General features: G+C 38.0%; 1 protein-coding gene across 1 annotated transcript in view; it reads left to right on the top strand.

Annotated features, from left to right (window-relative positions):
* Positions 1–1,663: 1,663 nt before the first annotated feature.
* The window catches only part of SPAG16 (sperm associated antigen 16), a 357,755-nt gene continuing 335,609 nt past the window's right edge, over positions 1,664–23,809 (top strand). The window contains exons 1-8 of the mRNA XM_041411816.1: positions 1,664–1,709; positions 4,434–4,480; positions 4,916–5,014; positions 9,614–9,741; positions 13,837–13,974; positions 19,633–19,740; positions 20,967–21,084; positions 22,394–22,463. Of these exons, the coding sequence (XP_041267750.1) occupies positions 1,664–1,709; positions 4,434–4,480; positions 4,916–5,014; positions 9,614–9,741; positions 13,837–13,974; positions 19,633–19,740; positions 20,967–21,084; positions 22,394–22,463 (754 nt within the window). The remainder of the gene's footprint in view (positions 1,710–4,433; positions 4,481–4,915; positions 5,015–9,613; positions 9,742–13,836; positions 13,975–19,632; positions 19,741–20,966; positions 21,085–22,393; positions 22,464–23,809) is intronic.

Genomic DNA, 23,809 nt, shown 5'->3' with positions numbered 1-23,809 from the left:
TAGACCTGCAGAGAGACAGAACTCAGAGAAGGGTATTGCTTAGCATTTTGTTTGTTCGACTCTTCGTGTGAAGGCTAACAGCAAACCTTACTGAGAGAATTGAGTGGCATTAACTTAGATTAATCAGCCTGTATGAAATAAAGTTACACTTTGTGATTTGTGGTAGAATTGAAACTTCCCTAAGAGAATGATGCCTCCAGTTGTAGCCAGCCCAACTTTTGTAGTGTTATCACCTTTTCAATTTGCAGTTTAGGAATACTGACTGGTGAATGTTGTGCTTCATGACGCCACTTCTGCTTATTCGTTTTTTGAGCTGCTCTGCTGGAATTCAAGATGCATCTGGTGGGTTGGATATGATGAAAGAACATTGTGCTGGTAACATCAGTTTAATCTGAAGGGGTGGAAAACCCCAGCCATCAAAGATCAAGAAAGGTATGTCAGCATTTGCCCTCTGCCTCCTGAAACCAGCTGAGTTCAAGCTCTGACAAGAGTGTTTGAGACAATTTGAGGGAATACAACAGTTCTTGTCATCTTTGCAGTGTTGTGACAATCTTGTGCCAAAACACTGTTCTTTTATTACAATTTGGAGACTGTGAAAGTGCCAAAGTACTTGTCATTTCTCAAGAATGTGCCTGCCATGGGAGAGGAATGGCAATCCTGTGTGACAATCTCTGCATAGTGCCAAAACAGTAGTTTCACAGGCAGCAGGTCTTCCTGCAGGATTGTATCTTTTCAGGCTAAACTTTTAACTGAATTATATAATTCAGTTTCCTCCACTTACATCTCTTCTGATCTTCAGGCTGTATGTCAATGTGTCAGTGCTTGCCTTTTTATTGTTTGTTTGTATTTTGGGTTTTGTTTTTTTTTTTTGTTAACCCTGCAAGGAAAACTGGTGCCTCTCCTTTCAACCCAACCATTACCAATTGCTTACCATTTTTTGCAATTACTTTTTCCCCACCCAGATACTTTGGGCACTTATTTCCATTACTTTACATCAATTCAAGCACTGATTCTGAGTTCCTGTTGCATGTAAAGCCCCTTAACTCAATGGAAATTTAGGACTGGTACCTCTAACCTTACCTTAAAATAAGAAAAAGCAACAGAAATTTTTCTGTCGAGCCCTGCAACTTTATTTCAAACTCCTAGGAGCCATGACATGTAGTCTCCACAAATATATGTTGCTCTCCCAAACTTTTTCCTCGGAAAGCTCCTGCTTTTAAACGTGAATTCAGAATCGCAGGAGAGTTTGGGTCCTGAAGGGACTTAAGCAATCGGTCCCACAGGACTTAGCTCAGCTTCCAGCTACAAAAGTGTTCCATCTGCAGAAGAAATTCGTCCTCTCTTAGGAGTTTGAAGCGGTATTCCCCCTCATTTTCTGCCGTTTTTCCTTCCACTTGAGGAAGGTCGGTGTGTGTTTGCCGGAGGGGCCCGCCCTGAGGGGACGCCCTGGAAGCCTCCAGAGACTGCTCGCCCTCACACCCCGCTCCTCACAGCGCCGCTCCCACAGGGGCGAGGAGCTTCGCCTGCAGTTACAAACGCTGAATTACATTAAACCAAATTGATTTAAACTAAATTCATTTAAATTCAATTAAACCCGGCTCTCTTCCCGCCGCGGCGCGAGCGCCTCTCCTCGCGAGAGGTCACCCCCGGCAACGCCGCGGCCATGGCAGAGGACGCGGCGGTCTCTGAGGCGGCTTTCAGCCTGCAGAGTATCCTTCTTCCTCCCCAGCCTTTCCCCCTCCATCCTCGCCCTCCTGTTCCCCTGGGGCTGCCGGTTCCCCACCTCAGGGGTCCGTCTCCTCAGCGCTCCTCCCACCCCAGCCGGGCCGGCCCCCGCACCTGCGGGGGACGGTGGGGGGATTGGGTGGGGCCAGGGCAGCGTTTGAGAGTACCGGGGAAAAGTCAAAAATCCTCCCGGCTTGTTGGTTCTTTTTGTGGGTTGTTGTTCCTGGAGGCTGAAAAGCGGCTGAAGCCTGTCCAGAGAAAGGCAGCGGAGCTGGGGAAGGGGCTGGAGCCCTGGGAGCGGCTGAGGGGCTCAGCTTGGGGCAGAGGAGGCTCAGGGGGCACTTTGTGGCTCTGCACAGCTCCTGTCAAGAGGGGACAGCCGGGGGACAGGGATGGCACATGAGGAAACGGCCTCAGTCCATTCCGGGGGATGTTTAGGTACGGGGAAAATTTCTGCCTTTAACGCGTGGCCCGGCACTGAACGGGCTGCCCAGGGAAGCGGTGGCCACAGCATCCCTGGAAGTGTTGAACAGCCCTGTGTGGATATGGCACCTGAGGACGTGGTCTAGCAGTGAACGTGGTGCTGTGTTGATAAGTTGGTCTCAGAGGTCTTTTATAATTTAAGCAATTATTTGACTACATGGAGATTTGGCCCTGCAGAGGCAGTGGGGTGTTGCTCACTGTAAGGTGGTGTTTGCTTTCCTGGCTGAAGGTCGTGGTTCCTGAACGCCCCTTGGAAAAGTGAGGGAATTGAATCCTGCGGTGTTGGTGGGGCGGCCTGAGCAGGAGTTACAACCCTGGCATGAAAAGCTCTTGTCACCTCTCCTGTGTTAGCTATTGAGCACTAAATGCAAAATACCTGTGAAGAAGGGACAAGGTTTATTAAGGTTATTAAAACTCCCAGTCCCAATGTGGTGCTGGAAAAGGTGCTCCTTTAATTTCCCACTGCAGAATAACTGCTGGGATATTCATGGTTTGTGGTTTGTACTGAGTATGAGGGTTTTGATACATAACCTAGGCATAACTTTGCTGTGGTTTTTAGAGCAGAAACCCCACCCAATTCTTTCAATATTTTAGTTGTAGCAAATTATGTTGGAAGCTTATGGCTTTTAAATGTGTAATTTTTTGGTCACATAGCCAAATTCTGCTTTTGTCACTAGGCCAGGTGAGCTGCACCTGTTCTCTTTTCTTGCTGTGAGCTGCAAATCAAGACACTCTAATGTTTTTAGAGGCTAAACAATCATACTTTAGACCCTACCATGCCTTAGTTTTTCATGCCTTGCTAGAATTAAGTTGTAAGCCAATATAAAGCCAATTTTAAAAAGTGGAAGTGTCCTTTTGCATCTTGTGCCTCAATTTCTACCTTAGTGATTCTGCACAGCTGTTTTCAGCATGGTGTGCTTAAAAAAGCACTGCCTCAGCAGATTTAACACTGTGGAGAAATACAGTAGTTTTTAAAATTAATTTCCCTGTTTTGTAATGCACCTAGCTGTGATTTTTGGAAAGGAAAAAAAAAAGAAAAAAGGAGGGGAATCCCAGGATTTTAAAATAATATTTTAGTCTGGGCAAATTTTTTGCAATGACACATTAGTTCAGACCATAGTAGATCACAAGGACAGTCAGGTCAACATAAAATTGAGGGGAAAAAATCCCCAGTTTTTGAAAGTTTACTACTTATCAGGGGTTTATGGTGTTCAGCTGTTACCCTTCCAGATGGATACAATTTATCTCAGTTTTCCTGGTGCTGTGGTCTTGAATGAAGATGATACTTTTACCTATGTTTTGTGCTTGTACTGTGAAGACTGGCAAAAGGCCCATTTTAAGGAGAATTATTCAGATTTGGGCAACACAGTGCAAAGCTGGAAAATCATGTTGGTTTTTTTTTCTTATTTTCTGTGTTTGAAGTACTGAATTGCCAGCTTTTATTTTCTTTGGAAGTTAATTCCTGGTTTATTTACATGGGTCACTTGTAGGCTAACTGATTTCCTAGGGAAGCTGTCAACAGCATCTGCTAAAAACATTTCATTATTTTTTCATGGGCTGTGAAGCTGGTGGATGAAAAGATGTTTATTTGGCTTTTATTTTTGACTATTTGTAGTTATGTTTAATCAAAAGTTTGACTCTAAAGCATTTCAAGGAACTGTAGATAATTTCCAAATGAATTTTTGAGTTTTGAAAGTTCCTCGTCTTTTTATTGTAGCACTCTTGTGATTATTAAGGCATTTGCATCTGCTCTTTTAAGTGACTCTGTGGTGTTCAGGGTTTGACCTCAGGTGTTGCTGTTTGAACTCACACATCTGAATTTGCTAAAAATTATATTTTCTGAGAGCATGAAGCAATTTTGCTTAGAAGGCTGTGGAAATTCTAGTGCAAAAAGACCCCTCTTAAACCTGATGATTGGCTGAGAGCACAAATGAGCTGCTGTTTTATTTTGGAATCGTGCTTGGCTTCTGAGATCTGATGAGTCAATTTTTAATAGTGTTCAAACCTGCTGTGAAAACTTAAACCTAAATTCTCTCCCTGTGCACAGGACTGGGCTTGCTCACCTTGAGGCTGAAGGAAGCCTTGGAAGTTGAAAGTCTTGTGCTGAGAAGAACAAGGGTGGGGATGGTGATAGCAGATTTATAGATGGTTATTGTATGATTTTTTTTTTTTAAGTTGGAACTCCTCACATGCACCAGCTGTTCTAGACTTAACCAAACCTGCAGAGATTACCATAACAGATGACACCAAAGATGATTATCAGTATGAAGAGGTAACTCACTAAATTGATAATCTTCTGATATATTTTGGTAGAGTGTTCATGTTTTGTTCTTTTCACTTCATCAGTCACATATACTTTCTGGGAGAAATCACACAAGTCTCCTTTCAGAAAGTGATGAAAGAGAGGATGTCTGTTTTTCATGAGAAGATTTGGTGTTAGTTGAATTGTTGTGCATTACCTGTATTTGAACAATAAATACTTTTTAAAGGTGTAAGAATTTCTATTTAGATAAAATATCTTTTTAGATATTTCAGCTTATTTATAGAAAATATTTCAGTAATAGGATTTCTATTTACAAATGGCAAAATGGTATTTTAACAAGGAGGGGATTATTTTCAGCAGTTGTAATGGGAGTGGGAACAGTTTTATTGTGAAAGAAAGGTGTATAAAATGTGTTGATACCAAACTTTACATAATTTCATTTAGGTTTCAGCAGATGATGACTTCAGTCTTCATGAAGAAGATGAGGATCTGGCCAAAGCTTTGCAGAGTATTCAAGACCAGGCTGAAGATGCCAAAATTATGGTAAGTGTTTCCTAAACAATCTAAGAGTCTCTAATTCAGTTGACATTAGTGGCTTGAAATTTACACACAATAGTTTATACTAATTATGAAATATTTGTGTGGGAAAGATTGTCTCTTATTTTCTTACAAGCTTATAGGAGTAAACATATGCCATAGTGGAAAAGACAACTTATGTTTCCTGGGTTTCATCTTCCTTTTAATTTGTTTTCATTTTGTGTTCTGTAAACAACCTGACATTTCAAATACATGTAGCCAAATCTTTAGTTATTTAAAATATATTAATATTATTGTGATACATCAGTATTTTGGAGTTTCTTCTTTATCTGAGTAGATTAAATGAGAATGTGATCCCTGGCACAGGAAAGAAACTGCATCTGCTTAACACTCACAAAAGGTTGCACTTGAATACTTTGCTATAAGAGATTGTTCATATATTGAAAATAAAGAACAGACTGTTACACTGTGTTGAATCAAAATATTAATGAAATTATCAACTATTCTACACCATTAGTTTTGACATTCCTTACATTTACAGTTTGATTTCAAAGCAGTTGTGTAATAGTTCAGAGTTACACAATGGCATTGTTGTATTGCATTTTTCAAAACAGGATTTACCTGAATTTACTTGTTGTTAACAATCTAATGGAAAAGTGCTTTCCCTGCTGTGTTTCCAATATCACCACTATCTCGTAGCCTCATCAGAAGTGTACAGTCTTAGTCTTTGTTTTGCAAAAGTGAATGATTAATAGTGAAATGATAAAATTAAGTGAATGATACTTAAACTCAAAATGGAGGGAAAATGTGTGTTTTCTTTTGTCATTGTACTGATCAACAGATCAGTTTTGTACTTTAGATCAAGCTCTGAGTGGAAACTGACAATAACAGAGTTGTATGTGTATTAAAACTGAATATGCTTGAAACTTAGGGGAAAGATTATAGAAGCATTTGAGATGGCAAACGTTAATGCTAAGGAAGTAGTGGAAATTATTCAAGTACCTTAGGGGTAGCTGAGGTTATGATTGTTTTACTGTGTGAGTTGATGTTAAAATAGGAAGTGAAAAAGGGGAGAATATTTTTAACCTATTGATCTTTTGACAGTGCTGTATTTAAATCGTCTTTTACCTCTTCATTGATTTGTTGAACTTGGAGTGGTAAGGAACAGTATGCTAATGTCTATCCCAGTTAATCAAATGAAAGAAACTGTTACTTTTTCCTTAAAACCAGCAGATAATTTGTGCTTAAACTTAAATTTTCTTTGATTTTAAGCTTATGCTAAGAGTTGTCTGCCTTTTTCCTGCTCGATTTGTTATTTGGAGGCTTCATTTTTTCCATAATTTTGAAACTGAAGTAGTGAATTCAGCCTTTGAACAGAAAGACATGAGTAGAGAAATGTTCTAATACAATGGCTAGTTCCCTGACAGCTTTCATAATGATTTACTGTACATTTTGTGAGGCTCACTGACTCGATGGTTTGATATTAATTCCCTGGAAAAGCCAAGTGCTTCTGGTGACCCAAGTTAGAGGCACTGTTTCCTGTGAATTAATATTGACTCAACATCCTGACTCTGTGCTGGGAAGCAAAGTAGAGGACTCTCTTCTTCACATGATAAGTAATTGGCCTATTTTTTAAAATAACTTGTAATCTTGGCCTGGGAAGCAAAGTAGAAGACTCTCTTCTTCACATAAGTAATTGGCCTATTTTTTTAAAATAACTTGTAATCTTGGCTAAAATTAATTATGTAATAACCATAACCTGGATGATGTTTTTAAGTGTTTATGTGTATTTACTGCTTAACTTGCTTTTTACTTGTGTATGTAATCCCATAGTAAAGTTCAATGCTAGGTGCACAGATCAGTGATCATCCAAAAATATTAAAAATTGGATATTTTCCAATTGCAGATATTAAAACTATCCAGAGTTTCTAAGCTGAGTAACATCATTTGTCCTTAAGTACATCTCACTTCTTTTTTTTTTTTCTTTTTTTTTTTTTTTGACACATTTTAAAGTAATACAAGTTATTTTTCAACACAAGCAAAAAAGATTCTCCATATAAAAGAACATATCCAGCTCATAGGGACTGTAGGAAAAGGGTGCAAAAGTTCTGGAAGGCCACACAGATGAAAGCTGGCTGAAAAACTTTCTTCAGTAGTAACAGCTGTTAGAATTCCCTTCCAAGTTTTTTGTCCTCTTAAGATCTACAATGACAATGAGAAGTAACATTGACATTCATTAGTGTTGCAATTTATGTATGCTTGATTTTCACTTTGTTTGAACATGTTAAAATCTTTGAATTCCCTTTTTATGTTCTTAAATTTAGTAAGTTTTTGAGAACACCTTACCTTGTTTTCCAGAGAATTTATAAATTTATTTGGTGTTCATATTTCTTCAGTGGACAGAAATTCTTAGAAGTGCTGTGGAAGTTGCTAAAGTTAAGCTCTTAGAAATTTATTTATTTTACTGGTCATATTTGCAATCTTTACACTCACAATTTTTAAAATATTTTAATTAACACAAAGAAATACTTAACAAAGGAAATATTTAATTTGTTTTGACTCCATGGTCAGGCTCTTTTAATAAGATGGTTTTGTCCATACAACTGCTATAGGATGTCTATTTGCATTTTGTTAATTGATTGTATTTTCCTCATTTCCAAACAAGTAAATACATACAACAAAATGTTGTTATGCTCTTCTGTTGGTAGTCATCCAACAGATTACAATGAAACTGAAGAAAGTGGTTGGCCTAATATCACTCCCAATGTCTGGGAAGGAGCTGGGAATTCACTTCTGGTTTCTTGAGACCCTGTTGTGATTCTGTGCCTGTTTGACTGAATTCATTTCTCCCTGTATTGTTCCCTGCTTCAGCTTTGCTTCCTGAAATGGTGCTCAGTGCTGGGATCTCACTAATAAATTCTCTTCTGCACGGATGAAATTAATTCCTATCAAATTTCCATTTATTAAGGGAATCAAGCTATGTCACTTCTTCCACAGCCTGGCTTTATAGATGTGTTTGGAAAACTACAAGCAACAATATTACACATTTGCCTCACTTGGAGTAAAGAAAGAAGCAAGCCAAGGGATGCAGCTGCATGTCTGCCCATGTACTCTTTGGTTCTTGTATTACCACAGTTGGAAAATAGACCTGCCTGATGTACTGGAGCTCTAGTAATGAAAATATGCTAAATATTACATTGCACTTGGCATATTGTATTAGTCACAAGGCAGTGTTACATCAGACATGTACAATCTTTACTGGTTATATTAGGTAGGTTGGTTGGATTGAAGACAAGGTTTTCTGTGTTATACAAAATAGCCAAGAGATTTTTCCAGTGTTTTTATTTTATCAAGAGAAATGCCTTTATCTCCAGGTATTTTATGCACTCGTGGTGAGAGAGCTGTCACTAAGGGCATGAATAAGCCATAAATGAATGGAGTTATCAGAAATCCCTGGCCTTACAGATTCTTTTGTAAATGGTGGAGGAAATGATTTATAGTCATGGCCTTTAGCATCTCTTGATAAATCTCTCAGTGGGGTTTTCTCAGATTTGTGGTATTTTTTTATAATCTCTCACCAAGATGCATGTGCAGTGCAGTGGCTTGTCATGCATTGTGGAGCAGGTCCATTTTGGCTCTGTGCCCACGTGGAGTTCCCAAAAGCCAAGACCCACATACTTAGGTATGTCAAGTCATTGCAATCCATTTGATAGCTGAATGTAATAATGCCATCTCTTTGGCTGCTGAGTTGGGGCACTCTCTCTCATCTCCTTGTCTTTAAATGCTTTTTATGGGGAAGTAGTCTCAGACTGGGTCACATTTTCCCTTTTTTCCATACCTCCTTGCACGTTGAATTCTCTCTGGGAGAGAAACACTAAGCTGTGTGTTGAGTGGGGCTGGGTGAAGGGAAGAGATTTGCGTTGCATCAGAAAGCTGTGAAAGATTTTTTATTTCTTTTTCTCTGTAGGAGGACTGCTCTGATCTGTGTTGGTTCTGCTTTTGGCAGTGTGCTTGCCCCATGAGCTGGCCCCCTCTGCAGAGCTGTCTGTCTGGGTGGCGCTGGGGGAGCTGCACATGAAGCCCTGGTGCACCATCTGCCTGCTGCTTGTAGCAGTGCTGTCTGGCAGCTTCCTGCAGTGCATGTTGAGAGGAAAGGGATGCTTGATCTTTGTGAGAATTATTCCTAAGGGATCAGGGGGTGGAGAGGAGATTCCCTGTCCCTCCATTGCGTGCACCATTACAAAAAGCATGCAAGCCATTCTGCTGGTACCTTGGACAGCTACATTCTTCATTAGATAAGGACTGACTTTTACTCTGCTCAGTGACAAAAGATCATCCATCAGTTTTAATACTTTCAAGGCTCTTCCAGATGGTGTCAGGTGTGGAATACCTGCTTAAATAAGGGGGGGGGTTTGAGTTATTTCTTTATAACCTTTCACAAACCTTGCCATTAGAAGGATCGCTGATCACAATTTTGATCTGTAAGACAAAGGGAGCATTCAGTTGTACTCCAGTAAATCTGTGATTTTAGATGGCTTCAGAAATAGAAAGTATGATCATGACACTTCTCTTTTAAGTTTAACAGTTATCAAAATTTAATTTCAGAATTTTCTGTCGGTTTTGACTTCTGAGAAATTGATATCAGACACACCTCAAGCAATGGATGACTTCTTCTGCAATTTCCTGGTCAGACTGGGAATGTCTAGAACCCTTGACTGCTTCCAGACTGAATGGTAAAATAATTTAATTGACCATGTTGCTTTGGGAATTAGATGGTCAGGATTCCAATATTTTTTATATTTCAGGTTATTTTTTTCAGAAAACTCTCCTGAGTACAAGTCATTCTTAAATATGTAGTGTTTTAACAAACTGATGTATTCCTGGTGAGAATGAGGAACCCTTGTTTAAGTAGAATAATCAGAGTATTTATTAATTGGTAATTTTTGGTACAGCAGTTAACAAATATGAATGTTTTTTTATTTTTTTAAGATTTAGTTTATACAGTAATCAGAAGAATAATAAACTCTGGAGGTGTTGCTATCTACTTTTTCCAAGCTTTTGTAGACTGCAGGGATTTTGTCCATACTTGATGCGGAAGTTTAAAGGTGCAACTTTGTTTAAATACACCACTCTCTTCTTACATCCTGCAGGATGTATACTTTTTTTACTGTTGATTAAAAATTACATGTTAGGAATGCTGCAAAGCTTTGGAGGAGAGCTAAATTACTTTGGACCAAAAGATGACGCTTGTCATAAAGTTCTGTTGAAATGCGTGAAGTTACCAACTTGCTTTGAACCAGCAGGTTATGTTGGAGAAATTCTGGAAATACCTCTCTTTGATTGACCTTCTAACATGAGAAGTTCAGAGGGGTATTTTTAGTAAAGTCTCTTGAAATTGTGTAATTTAAAAACTACAAATAGTTAGAAACATCTTATTTTTTCATACAAATGCACTGACGCTTTTAAATTTTCTTAGAAATATTCTCAGGCGTGGAATCTGCGCTCTGGAATTTGCAAGGCTCTGGTTTTACTCATCAATCAGGCATTGCCTTTGGAATTAATAATGATGTGCTTTTTGATAGTATAACGATGGACTTAAATGATTCCTTGGAGAAGGAGCATATACTCTTGTTTTCTTTCGTGACAAAAGAAGTGATATGAGTAGCTGATATTAAGTTTGAAGTCTAATAGTTTTTATGTTAAAAGATAATTAATACTAGGCAGTTATAAATAGTGACCTTCTTATGAAGCTTACGGCTTTCTTTGAAGCACTTAGAGTCTGAATTTATATCAATGGCAAAATTCAAATTGCTTTTTCACAGAAAGTGCCTGTTAAATCCTGCACTATCTTGTAAATTCTTAGCTGTACATATATTTTTTCTCTATAAGTAATACTTCTAATTTCAATAGCTTTACAAATGAGCTCAGCATGTCAGTATCTAATCTTACTGTATAGAGACTTGCTGCATTAATACCTTATTTCAGAATGTTTCATGTTGGTTTGAAATGGATAATTTACAATATTAATGAAAGTGAGAGCAGATTAGTGTACTCGGGTTCCTCATTATGTATTGGGACGACACTCTTGCTCTCATGCTGTGGTGATCAAGTACTAATGGAATTTAAAATGAGAAATTAATTAACGTAGAGAAAATTTATCAAAAGGCTGGCTTTGAAATTATTGTGTGTCTGAGATCTAAAGGTCACTTAAATTGGACCAAATTGTCTGTGTTTATTTTGGAGTTTGAGAAAACAGCATTACTCTACCCAGCTATATAAAATGCCATGATTTGATTATGGTTTATTTTATGCCAAAACTCTTATTTTTCAATGAAGTAATGAATTATTTTATAACAGTTGTAGTGGTTTTGTTTTTTTAAAAATTATGTAGGTTGTTTTGTTTATAAACTTTTTTTTCGCATTTTACTTTAAGGGATTTTGCAGTTAAGTTATTTTTGAATGTCTAATTTTCCATTAAATTTTCCATTAATTTGTTATACAAGGCTTGATAGGACTTCTGTTGTTTATTGAAGATACTGGATTGACAGCTTTTAAGTATGAAGTGCAGAGGCTGATCAGCTGAATTCCTGCATCTGCCAGTCTCTCCCTCCTAATCCTGAGAGCCCAGGTCATCCTGAGCTATCAGTTTGTTGCAGAGCCTCTGTGCAGCTTGATTCCTTTGAAATCCAGTTTCTAGGAGTTAAAATGTAAAGTATATAGTAATAATGTATTGTTTTCAGTCAGTCTGCACTGAGCTTTGATGACAAAATCACAGTTAACCATCTGTTCCTCAGGTTTCCAGATTCTTGGTTAATTTTTAATAGTGATTTAAGAATTATAACTGAGTAGCTCTGAAAAGCTTAGTAAAATACCTGTGTGTGCAGGGAACTAATTTAATTTCCACGTGCAATGACAGAAGTGAGAAGAGCAGCTGTTTGGCAGTCAGCTCAGTATGGAGGAGGTCTCTGAGATTTACAGGACCAGGCTGATGAAAGATAATGAGATTTCTTAGTGCTATTTGCTGTGTGGTTTTTCATTTCTGCTACATGCACAAAAACATTCTCTTTCAGTCCTGTTCTTACACAAGGACGGAGTGAATTTATTGGTATTAATTGTGTTTCATGAAAATTGTCTGTCAGAATTTTTAGCTTGGCTGGAGTTGGGGTACATCAGTTATCCATGTTTGATGAGTCTTGGTGCAGATACTTGATAGTTTTCATGAAGTGTAGTTAGAGCATTCAGTGGAGAAGTACTTCCAGCAAGTGATGGAGTACAACTCTACCTAGAGTTGTGAATTTCTGCCATGAGGCTGCCCTTATCTGCAGTATTTCTGATAAGAATTGTACCTGTGCATCACTGTTTGGAGGAAAGAAAAAAAACCCCTAAGCTTTTTTCTTAATGTTAAACCTTGTTCCTACAGTAATTTACTTAAGAAAATAAAGTGATGATAGAATGAATTTTACTGTGGACATATTCAGATGAATTTTTCAAAAACCTTTCATCTACGGGTGGTGAATGTGACAGCTTAATTCAGAGGGATGAGCATTCCAAGAAGTATCCTCGGAATGCAAATGTGTAGCTGACTGTAGGAAGTCATTTGGACAGAGATACTAACATTCACCTTAAGTTTTTTGGAGCATGTTGACTAAAGGTTGCTTTTTTTTAGAAATGCTTTCTATTTCAGCAGCATGATTATTGATGGATGATATTGGTGATTACTGTCTTCAGACTTCAGATCTGCTGCTTATGTCCAGGTGTAGAAGATAGTGTTTAGTATGATTTTTATTTCTATTTACTTCTTTTCATACTGTTCTTTTCATACTTCCTTATTACTTTGAAACAAAAAAAAAAAAAAAAAAGCACAGATGCAATGTATTTTTCACCTGAAAAGGCAAATAATGTTTACGTTGGTCTTTCTAGTGATCTCCCACCCAGAACATCTTCCCAGCAGGCAAGGTGCTTGTGGGGTTATGTTGTTTGTCTGATTTTAGTTACAACTCCATGCAGCCTCTGGTGAGCTCATGTCATGGCTGAGGTCTCACTCTTCTGTCTCTACTGTATTCTTAGGTTTTACTGACATATCACCAAAAGATGGATAGTCCTAAAATAAAATCCTGAATGAGCAGATGTTATTGGTGGAGCTGTAGAAATTCCTGGGTGCTACCCAGCATTCCAGGCTGCTTCAGATACTTTTACTTCTTAAAATCCAAGTCAGTCTGTGCAAGTATTTAACTAAGACGACCTTCAGCCTTCTACCTCACAGAATCAAGTGTTCTCAGGGGCTGGTAAAATTGGTAAATATTGGTAAATATAATTAAATAAGGAGAGGGAAAATAAAGAGGAAGGAATTAAGACATTTCCCTAGGTGAGCTCTGTGTTCCATGTTGAAGATGGTTCAGAATCATTCATCCTTATTATCTGTAGCCTGAGTCCTCAAAAAAACCACCCAAAACCAACAAACCTTGATGTATTTGAGCATGTGAGATAAAAAGGACTGTGAGTATATACAAATGCTATTTGAACAAGAATTTTTGTTCAAGGTATTTAGAAGAAAGGAAGAAAATAATTGTTTACTGTTAAGTACTGTTATGTGTCCTGACTGTTCTGTACAATACACATTTTAGAGTGAAAAGCTGTAGAATAGAACAGTGTGGTGGGGTAGTGAATTCACTGCTGTGAATTCTTAATGATCATAGAAGGTAAATGCTTTAAGATGGTAAAAATTGCTGTGATTCTAGTTTAGGTAAACGGTAGCATGAGAAGGAAAACGTGAGCGAAGTGAGGAAATGGAAACATGCAATAAAATCAATCTGTTTCTTTTGTACCAGGTACGAGCTGATAGACAGAGGTGTGGTAAGAGCTGGTGATGCTGGGCTGGTTCCAGACGTGTACACTCGCAACGAGCAGCTCGAGACTGAGAATCTGACCTTAAAGAAAGATCTGGAAAGCTACAGACACTCTGTCAAGTATGTTATTTGATTTTATTGAGACTTTTATATATGGTAATAGATGGCCAAGTAAAGTAATCCCAAGTACTTAGTGAAAAATAGTAGGTTCCTGTTTGTTATGCTGGCTACAAAGATTTTTGCTTCTAGGTGACATTTATAATTAAAGTTCAAGTTTTTCTGACTTCTGTTAGAAATGTAAATCTTAATTTCTTTTATTTGTATTTACTAGGCCAAAAATAATTTTCAGTATCCAGTAATCATAACAAATTACTACAGAGAATCATGAGAGCCTAATAGGTAGAACTAAAAAATAAATTGTTATGTGCATTTTGTAGTACAGTACTATAAATTACAGCTACCACAAACCTTCTGAGTAGGAAAAAAATCACTATACATTTATTCTTCATTTTTTTAATTACAAAAAATCTATCACTCTGGGCCTAGTGGTAATGGTGTGTCAGTGTAAATTACCATCATTGACTATACTCGTGTGTACATTGTAGTAGTTTATTCCACAAGTCTGCAGTACTTCACTCAAGAGAATTAAAATACTTAGGCTGTAAAATGGAGAGATGTAGGAGTGAGCCCTGTGTCACATGGCCTTTTCTGGGGGATGGTGTGTTTGCACGTGTGTGTGTGTTCATTGAGAATGTACTCTGAGGCCTAAAGATGCACTCACTTCAGATTTACCAGTGTGTGGTTTCAAAACATGGAACTGTAAAGTTAATTCCATCTCTTTGATTTTCCTCAGGATTGTTCAAGTTGCTAATTTCCATTTAGGTTGTTCCTTTCTATGGAAAGAAACAAAACTATTCAGATGTTAAACAATCATTGCTGCTGATAATGGTAATTAAATTATTTTCTGATTGTAATGATTTATTACATTTTAAATTAATGAATCAATTTGCCACAGTCAAGTAGTTTAATAAACAGTGGCAACAATCAAGTCAGATATGTGTAGTCTAAATATAATGATGCATGAGGAGACAGACCATAGAGAAAACATTTCCTTTTTTAATCTGCAGCTTCTTTGGATAATGGGTACTCAAAGATTGTGTCTCATATGAGTGGAGGAGAGTAAGAAGCAGTCATGCAGAGTAAAAGAAGGAAGGACAAAATGTGGCCTTCATGAAATTTATCCTCGATAGTAGTAAATTCAGTGAGCTTTATTTTCATTTTTCCCCCACCTTTTTTCTCTCTTCCTCCCCCTCTTCACCCCTCCTATGTAGCAGACCATGCTGTAACAAAATAACCTGAGTGGATTATGACTTGATAAGAGTTTTCCTGGGTTTGTTTATTGCTACATGATTATTTAACAATATAAAACTCAAACTCGGTTCACCACGGTCTGAATGAGCTGGGTTTTTTCCCATAAGAATATCTTGTTACTCCATGGCGTGCCAGAAGAGTTTTTACAGCAGCTGTCTGGTTAAAAGGCTGAAAGATGGCATGATAATGTGCAAGCAGGAAAGGGAAAGGAGTGCTGGTATATTGGGTTGCTACAGGCTCTCTGTAAGATAAAATCCCAACATTCCAGTTCAATCCACAAACTGAACTAAAAGGCTGAAAGATGACATGATAATGTGCAACCAGGAGCAAGCAGGAAAGGGAAAGGAGTGCTGGTATATTGGGTTGCTACAGGCTCTCTGTAAGATAAAATCCCAACATTCCAGTTCAATCCACAAACTGAAACTGGGCCCTGCTTTTTCACATTCTGGTGTTTGTGGGAACCTAAAGTAGCAACACTCTGGTGGCAAACAAATGGATGATGTCACTGGTTTGGTGTTGCAGAGAGGGCACTGAGATTCAGGGCAGATTCTGTGTGTGCACATCTTGTTCACTGGTGTTTCCTGTTACACCCTGCAGGTACTCTGCATGCACCTTGTGAAAACACTGCTGAAACCAGATCCCCCTTTGTCCACTTGCAAAGAGAGCTTTATGTTATAGTCTGTCAGCTGTTACTGGAATGCAGTATAGGCAGCTGTAAAACTTGGTCTGTGCCAACAGTGCTTTGTCACTCCTTCACTTTTCAGCCTTTCGTTTCAAGTAACTTTTAAAGATCTCACTGATACTAATGTTAAAAGTTCAGTATTTGTGACATTCATTTCATATACATTGTTTTGAATACTCTATGAATTTAACCAGTACTGATTCTGAAATAATTGAAATGTGTAAAATTGAGCATTTTTGCTGTACTGGGCTACAGAGTTCTTTTATGCCTTTTTGGATAAGCACTGGTCATAATACTCTATACTAAATCCATTTAGGGTAGTGGCTGTTAACAGCATTTTTTCTTGTTCATACATTCAGTAACTTGAATCACTGCCTTTGCTGTGGTAAATATTCCAGCAGGAGCCAAAATTACCTGGAGGACAACGTGGGTTTTCAGAGAAAATGACTCAGAAAGCAGAATGCCTGAAAGCACAGGAGAAATACTGATTTGACTGGTTAGAAACCAAGGATTTGGGAGCAAGGAAAGTCCTGTATTTTACTCTGTGCATTACTCAGAAAGCACTGATTGAGAGCTACAGTGCTGTGAAATGTATTTGAGGAAAGCTTTTAATTACATGTGGTATTTCTGAGCTTGGTACTCTTGATGGCCATCTTCCAGAAAAGAGATGTTATTGTGGACTTAGGCAGTATGGGGGCCCAGGATAAATGACTGTAAGCCAATTACCTCCTGCTTTAATGTGGTTTAGCAATTGGTGGAAGACATTTAGTGTCTAGGAGCTAACTGTAATTGTATTTTGGGTATTTTAATACAGTAGTTACATGATTGCTTGCAAGCAGGGGGGCAAATTGAGTAAATTGCAGGCTGTTGGTTAGATTTCACTGTGGTGTTTCATTATTTAAAGAGAAGATTACAGTTAGCTTCATTTCCTCTGTATAGTGAGCATGTATTTTTTATAGCTTGTGCAATGTCTGAAGACATCTTGATCTCTCTGCATACATTAAAAGAAATAAATATCAGCATAATCCTTTTACTCCAAAACTAAGTATAGTTATTCCTTAAGGTTTAGATACACCTCTAATCTTTATTTAAAAATGATTTCTAAAAATGACCATTGTGTGGTGACAGAAAGCAAAACTAATTTTAGATTGGTTTGCCATATGACACTAGTTAAAAGGTACCTCAAATGTGCTCCCTTTCTGTTATCTTGAAGGCTGCATTTGAGCCCCAGTTGATTGCCAAGGGGTGTTGTTATCTGCTGAGTGTTTCTCTAATGGAAGCATGGGCTTTCCTCCCAATATGCAGGCAAAATTTGTAAATAACACTGAAAATTGTTAACTGTTAAAAATGAGATTTGTTAATTCTAATTCATCAGGTGGTGTCTGGTCACTTGATATTCTGGTAACATTTTTCTGAATTGAAAATAGATTGCAGTTTCATAGCCATGTTAAACTCTGCCTATCTGATGATATGAAATCATTTTAATACCAGATATTTTTGTGTTTTCCTATGCCCAGACTCTGTCTGTTGCCTGTTTATTTAAACTTGTGCAGTCAGACAAATGTTGTGTCAGGGTAAGGTTGTGTTGGTCATGGGGACTGTGAACTTTGATATTTAAAAGGTCTTTAAATCTTTAGGAATTTCTTATGTAGATGGAATCAAAGTTGTATCAAGCTTTTGCCTGAAGTATGTGGTTGAGTTCACAGCATCATTTAGGAAGTGTAAACATTTGCAGGTACCTTTCTTTCCTTTTTGTAAGCATGCTTACAAGCATACACCTAGCTTTACAGCCAAAGTAATGGTCAAAATACAAAGTAATCCTGGAAGTCATATTTATTATTTTGGTTAGTGACATGAGCAACAAAATTCCCAGTTCAGCTCCTGTTTCTGTACCAAAATCTAACTATTCCTGCACGTATTTTTCCACTTAACCATGGAAAAAAAAAGTGCACACTTTTTGTGTTATGCACTGTATTTAAATGCAGCTGTTTAATTACATGATGCATTTAGCATCTTTGCTAAGTGACACGTAAAGAGTAAAAGCCTGAAAGTGTATGACTGAATTTTCTAAGACTGTCTTTATTTCAATTAAAATTTTAGGGCTACAACGTGCAGCATCTTGGGGAATGTAGTCCCACCTAAATTCAGTGGAATCAGGCCTTGTAACTTGCCTCTGAAAATCCCTGCTTGGGTTTGTTGCACCCTGTCCTCTTTTGCTATTTTAACAGAAGTACTTGCTTGAGAGAAGTTTAAATGGAGAGACCTGCAGACCTTGACGTGTATCTTCCCTAAAAGAAATAGATATTGGCTTTTCTATGGGTGCAACAGCATCTTTTATGCTCAGAACAAGCCATCTGCTGAGCTCTGAAGGGGCAGGGTTTGCATTCAAGGTCTTTATGGCAAGTCAGATTTTGAGTCACGAGGGAGTTGTTTCCCAGAACTGTCCTGAGAGCACTGATTCATTGACCTCTCAAATGTCTGTGGAAGGCTGAGCAGAATCATTAACGTGGGCTGGAGCTGCTCTGTTTGCCAGCTCATGGTGCGTGCACGCAGCAGGGTGTGTGTGCCCGGCGCTCCTGTGCCAGGGGCAGCCCTGCCCGCTGCCAGGGCCCTGCCAGCTTTCAGCCAGAGCTGCTGCCAGGAATTCTCTGGGCTCTCCTTCAGCCAAGCAGCAAGCCACACAGGCGTGTACATGTGTCACTATGGCACTTTGTATAGGTAACACACTGAGTGCTTGCATATACAGCAAACATCATTTATTTGTATTAGTAAATCATCTATATTTTAAATTACTAAATATAATGCCCTGGCAGTTATGGATCTTCTTCCTTGACCTCTGATTTTGGCATACTCAGTTTTCATTTTGGTTTTACCTCATTCTTCAGCTCCGTTTGCAGAGGAAATGAGCTTTATTTCTGCAAGAAACAAATATCTAATTTCAGTGCAAGTTAATTTGAAGCTTCCTCTGCAATTAAACAATTCATCTGCTAATCTTTCCTGCCAAATCCATATCAGTAAAGGTAAGGAGAAAATGTACTGAATGTATGCAGAATATTTTCTTTTTAAGTTTATCAAGCAGAGCATCTCAGGGTGTCCCATGGTTGTGTGTAGAATGTGCTCAAAGAATAACAGGTTATCAGCATATTTACAATTAATTTTAAAACAGTGTCCTTTTGCTGCCTGCTCCCAAATCCAGGGAACACCTGGGACAGGTTACAAACATGATTGAAGAGGCCTAAAACATTTTTGGCCCCACCTTTTTCAGAAGGCTCTCCAAATTAATCTGCAAGGCAACAATACAAATGTGATGTAAATATTTTTTTAAAAATCAGTATTTTCGGTCTACTATCAGTATTATCAATACACTTTTACACAGAATTTTAAACAAGAGGATTAAGTTTTGTACCTCCACGAGACTCCTTGTGCTTAGCATAAAGTTGACCTCAACTCTGAGATTTATAATGCCAGAATCCTTATGGATTCTGTGGGAAGGGTCTTAGGGAAATGGAAGAGTACCCATGGATTTGAGCCTCAGCTGGCAGCAAAAAGACCTCAAAAGTACATATTCTCCAGCACAGGTTGTACTACCAAGAACTTCCAGCTTAGCTACAGTAGACATGTGCAGATCTGAAAATTAATTCTGTATGTATTCCACATGCATCCTTGATGCAATTCAGAGGAGGAGACTAACAGTGCTGCCCTGCATTTTCTGTTTTTGCACACAGTAAAATAGAAGAGGCTCTCATAAAAATGGAGAAAGAACGAGACTTCCATCGAATGAATCATAAGCGAGTGGTTCAGGAGAGAAACAGGCTGGTTTGTGACTTGAAAAGGTACAAAATAATTTTAGTTGCTATACATGTAGCATTAAATACAATGTTTTGAATTGTTGCCTGATAATGAGACAACACTAAGGAGTCTGACGTGAGTCTAGCTGCATTTTGGTGTGTCCTGGTAAACAGCAGCTCCATGTGACCATTGTGCCACACAGATCGAAGAATTTCCAATGCTTTATTTTTGGTAGATTTTGTCTGATGCAATATGCATTAATGAATACATAGTATTTCTAATAGTTGGAAATGAAAACTAGTTGGTTTTTTTTTACCCAAATCTTTTGCCATAAATAGGTGGTGATTTCTGGTGTTGCCCTTTTTAAGCGTAACTGATCACACCAAGTTCAGAGCCCTTCCATTCCTGATTCTCATACTTGGCATTTTCTGTCATCTTGAACTTTGAGTAAGAAACTTGCTATGTTGCTTTGGTTGCAAATAAGCCCAAACCAGTCCATTGCTACTGAGTTATAATGATTTAATTTCTAATAAGGAGCTAAGTTTAGAATCTTTTCTTCACATGTGTTTTAAAATAACACTGGGGAGAGGCTTACATCTGCAGTTCCAGTCAATTCCTGAGTTCTGTTGGTATTGTTGCCCACCAGTGCATGTAATAGCAGCTCTGTGTTCTACATCCCCACCCTTGGAATGCATGCATGCTAATGCAAGGGAGCACTCTGCACTGATTTCTCCTCTGTGACTCAGCATTTTGCAGGATGCAGTGGTTCTGGAGCTGGTGGTGTTACATATGTCTTGTCTGAATCTTAGTTTGCCTGAAGAATTAAAGTGCATAGATATTCACAGTGTAATGTGTAGTGAAGAAAGAAATCAGGATTATATTATGACTGGTTTGTCCAGATGAGGATCTTATTTGGTAGTCAGATAACAGCTGTAGTTCTCTTTCTTCTAGTGAAATACAATCCATCTGTAAGAAAACAAATTAGCCAAAATTAATGTGCACTATGTGTACGAAGGATTAACAAAAGGACGAAATTGGATGGGTTGTTTTAATATGTGACCAAACAAGCTGTGAATCCTCTTATTCATTCATCTAACTTTTTATTTTTCTCCTTTGTTGTGGTATTGCTGTTGGTTGGTTATTGCTGTCTCCTCTGTGTTCACCTTTTGGTAATTTTACTCATTTGTTTGGGGAGGGGAAAAGTCATGCAGATATAAATCTCTGATTCAACTCATCTGTGAGGAATAATTTTTCCTCCTCTTGCTCACAGGCTAAAGGAACATTATGCATCCTATGAACCAATGCTGAAGCAGCTGTCAGAAAAATACCAGAATTCACTGACGCAGAAAATGTTAACCAGTTTGGAGAGAGACAAAGCAGTGGGGCAGGTAAAAATGTAGTGAATACCACTTGCACAGCTGTAAGGAGCTTCTGATTTTCCCTTTGGTAAAGCTTATGCAGTATTCTGAAGCAGAGTATTTTGTGAGTTTCATGATTTGGTGAAATATTAGCAGTGAAAGTATGTGAAATACGGTGCCACAGAGTAATAGATGTCTGTGTGTACTTGCTCAGTGCAGCTCCATATGAGCCAGCAGTGTGCAGCAGGTGTGATATTCACACACATTCCCATGCTTCCATCTGTGCCTTTGGAAGCAGCTTATTTTAACTTCCTTTATTACTGTTAATTATTTTATTATTTTCCTAAATATATCCAGGAGTGACCTGCTAGTTTAGAAAAAAATACATGAAGAGATCAGAGACAGTTTTTCTGTCTTGATTGGAATATTTGAACATTATTTTTTCTTCTCTAATCTTACCTGATTGCATGTGTTTAAGGAAAGAAGTAGAAAAACAAAAAGAAAAAACCTTACCCAAATTATATTTTATATAGATATATTTTATACAGTTATATTCCTGCAGCTGTTTCAGCAGTAGTATCAATTATATGCGGGTAAAATGAAAGGAATTTACCATGCTCACACCCTCTCCTGATCATCCTCATCTCTCATTTCCTCCTTTCCTCTGCCTCCAGTCTCTGGTCACCTCAGGGCTTCCTTATGAAACAGTGAGGATTATATGTTTGAAATTTCAATAAGGAAAAGAAAATGCCCTATAGAAAAGGGAAGTGTATGCCCATATGGAGTTCTGCTGGATCAGGAGTACAGAACATGGAACAGTTCCAATGCTAAGAAATTTCAGGGGCATACATATATATACGTATACATACACACACACATATATATAGTGTGTGTGTGTAGAACCTCTGCAGTTATGAACTGTATTCATTCCAGAGCAATGAGTTTTTTGTAATGTATAATACCATATTTTGTGATATTTTGTTGTGACGAAGCTGTAAGTCCTATTAAATTTGAGCTCAGTGCAGTGACAGCAGTTCTAGAAGTTGCTGGTGTAATCAGAACCCTAATATTCTGTATGTCTGCATTGTTTTAATAGAGTTGTAAAAGTGTTTTGAGAGATTCTGGGTGGCTTGTGTTCTATTGCATTGTTGCTCTGGGTCTTTCAAAAATCTTGAATTAGGAGTTTTGCTCATAACTTAAGAGACAATAACCAAGAGTTAAAAATTACAGATGGAATTAATGAAGTACACCAGCATGAATTCTGTGTGTTGTGAACAGACACTTCAAAAGTAATGTTTTCATATTGCTTCCTCTTGTTCTTTTCTCTTTTTAAAATTAGGTTATAGGTTTGCAGGCTGCGTTAGAAAGTTTAGAGTCTGGATATACTAAGAAGATCTGTGAGACAAAAGGTAAAATATTCCCATCACCAGGCTCAGACTGGTTATGGGTTTTTTTTGTTGATGTGATGAATCTCAAAATATGGTGCAACAGTAAATCAAAAATACTTGCACTGCATTTTATCACCTGACCTGGTGTCTGAGCAGCAGTTTTATCATTTGAATATTTTATTCTGAAGTGTGTTCATTAAGGAGAGTGAGACTGCTGAAGGCAATATGGAATATATGAGTAACTTGGAAGGACTTTGTCCTAGCAATCTATTTTGTGCCTGATTTTGTTACTGTATCTGTTGATATTCCCTTTTTTATGTGTGCATGTGTTCTTTCCCAGCTCACCCTTCAGAAAGTGTACATTGTGGTCTGTAAACATTCTGAAAATCCTGGTATTAGGAAATCCAGACTCTCATTTTTACAGAAGATTGCTAAGATGATATAATACCTGCTGGAATAGTATCTGTATGGTACCACACTACTTCCCTGTGTAATTTTTACATTATTTTTTTCTAACTCCATCAGGAAAACCCTAGCAATTCTGCTTTCCTAAGTAAATGAAGCTCATACTGTCACATTCTTAGCCAGCATCAATCCCACTAATAATTTTGAGCCTATTTTTCAGTTGCAGCTACATTGGATAGTAAGATAAGTTTCAAAGAAACCAGGTTGCCTTAATTCTCCTGAAAATAAGTGGGATGGTGCAAAAGGCAAGTGGTGAGCTCCATCCTCTGACAACAGAGTATTCACATGTGAGGGGGATTTGGCACCTACCTTAGTCATGAGCAGAACTCTCATCAGAGAGAGCTGTTTACTTGAAATTAGAGAACCCTACAAATACTACAACTTCCAGGAGAAGAATATGTTCCAATTATGGCAACTTCAATATCTGTTTGTTTTGTGGTTTTGGGTTTTTTTGTTCATTTTTTTTTCATTCCCCCCCCCGCCATATGTGAAAGCCTAAACCTCCTTTGGCACTTGTGATACATCCCAGGTGAAAAGCCAGTGAGTTACTCCAGCCTTTGGCAATCAAGCTTTATTAGTTCCCATGTTCATGGAATTACTGCCATTGTGTAAAGTTCCTCTAGAAAACACAAGGCTGAGAAAAAAAGAATAGTAGGCACATACATTTATTTTGGTGGGTTTTTTTTTTTGTTGTTGTTGTTTTTGTTGGGTTTTTTTTTTTGGTGTTTGTAGTTGAGTGAAGAGGCTAGGAAGCATTGCCTTCATTTCCTTTTAAGATATTCTCTGGCTTGAGGATTTATAGTGTGGGATCTTCCCTGTGCTTGTGTTTTGCAGGGTGGATGGATCTGTCTCCCTTTCATATTAAACATACTCCTATTTGTTGTTTGATTCTAAATCCCACT

Source organism: Onychostruthus taczanowskii, unplaced genomic scaffold, assembly GCF_017590055.1.
Source record: "Onychostruthus taczanowskii isolate IOZ18803 unplaced genomic scaffold, ASM1759005v1 scaffold37, whole genome shotgun sequence".
Lineage (NCBI taxonomy): Eukaryota > Metazoa > Chordata > Aves > Passeriformes > Passeridae > Onychostruthus > Onychostruthus taczanowskii.
Note: the sequence above shows the minus strand (reverse complement) of the source record. Positions and strands in the feature narration are given on the sequence as shown.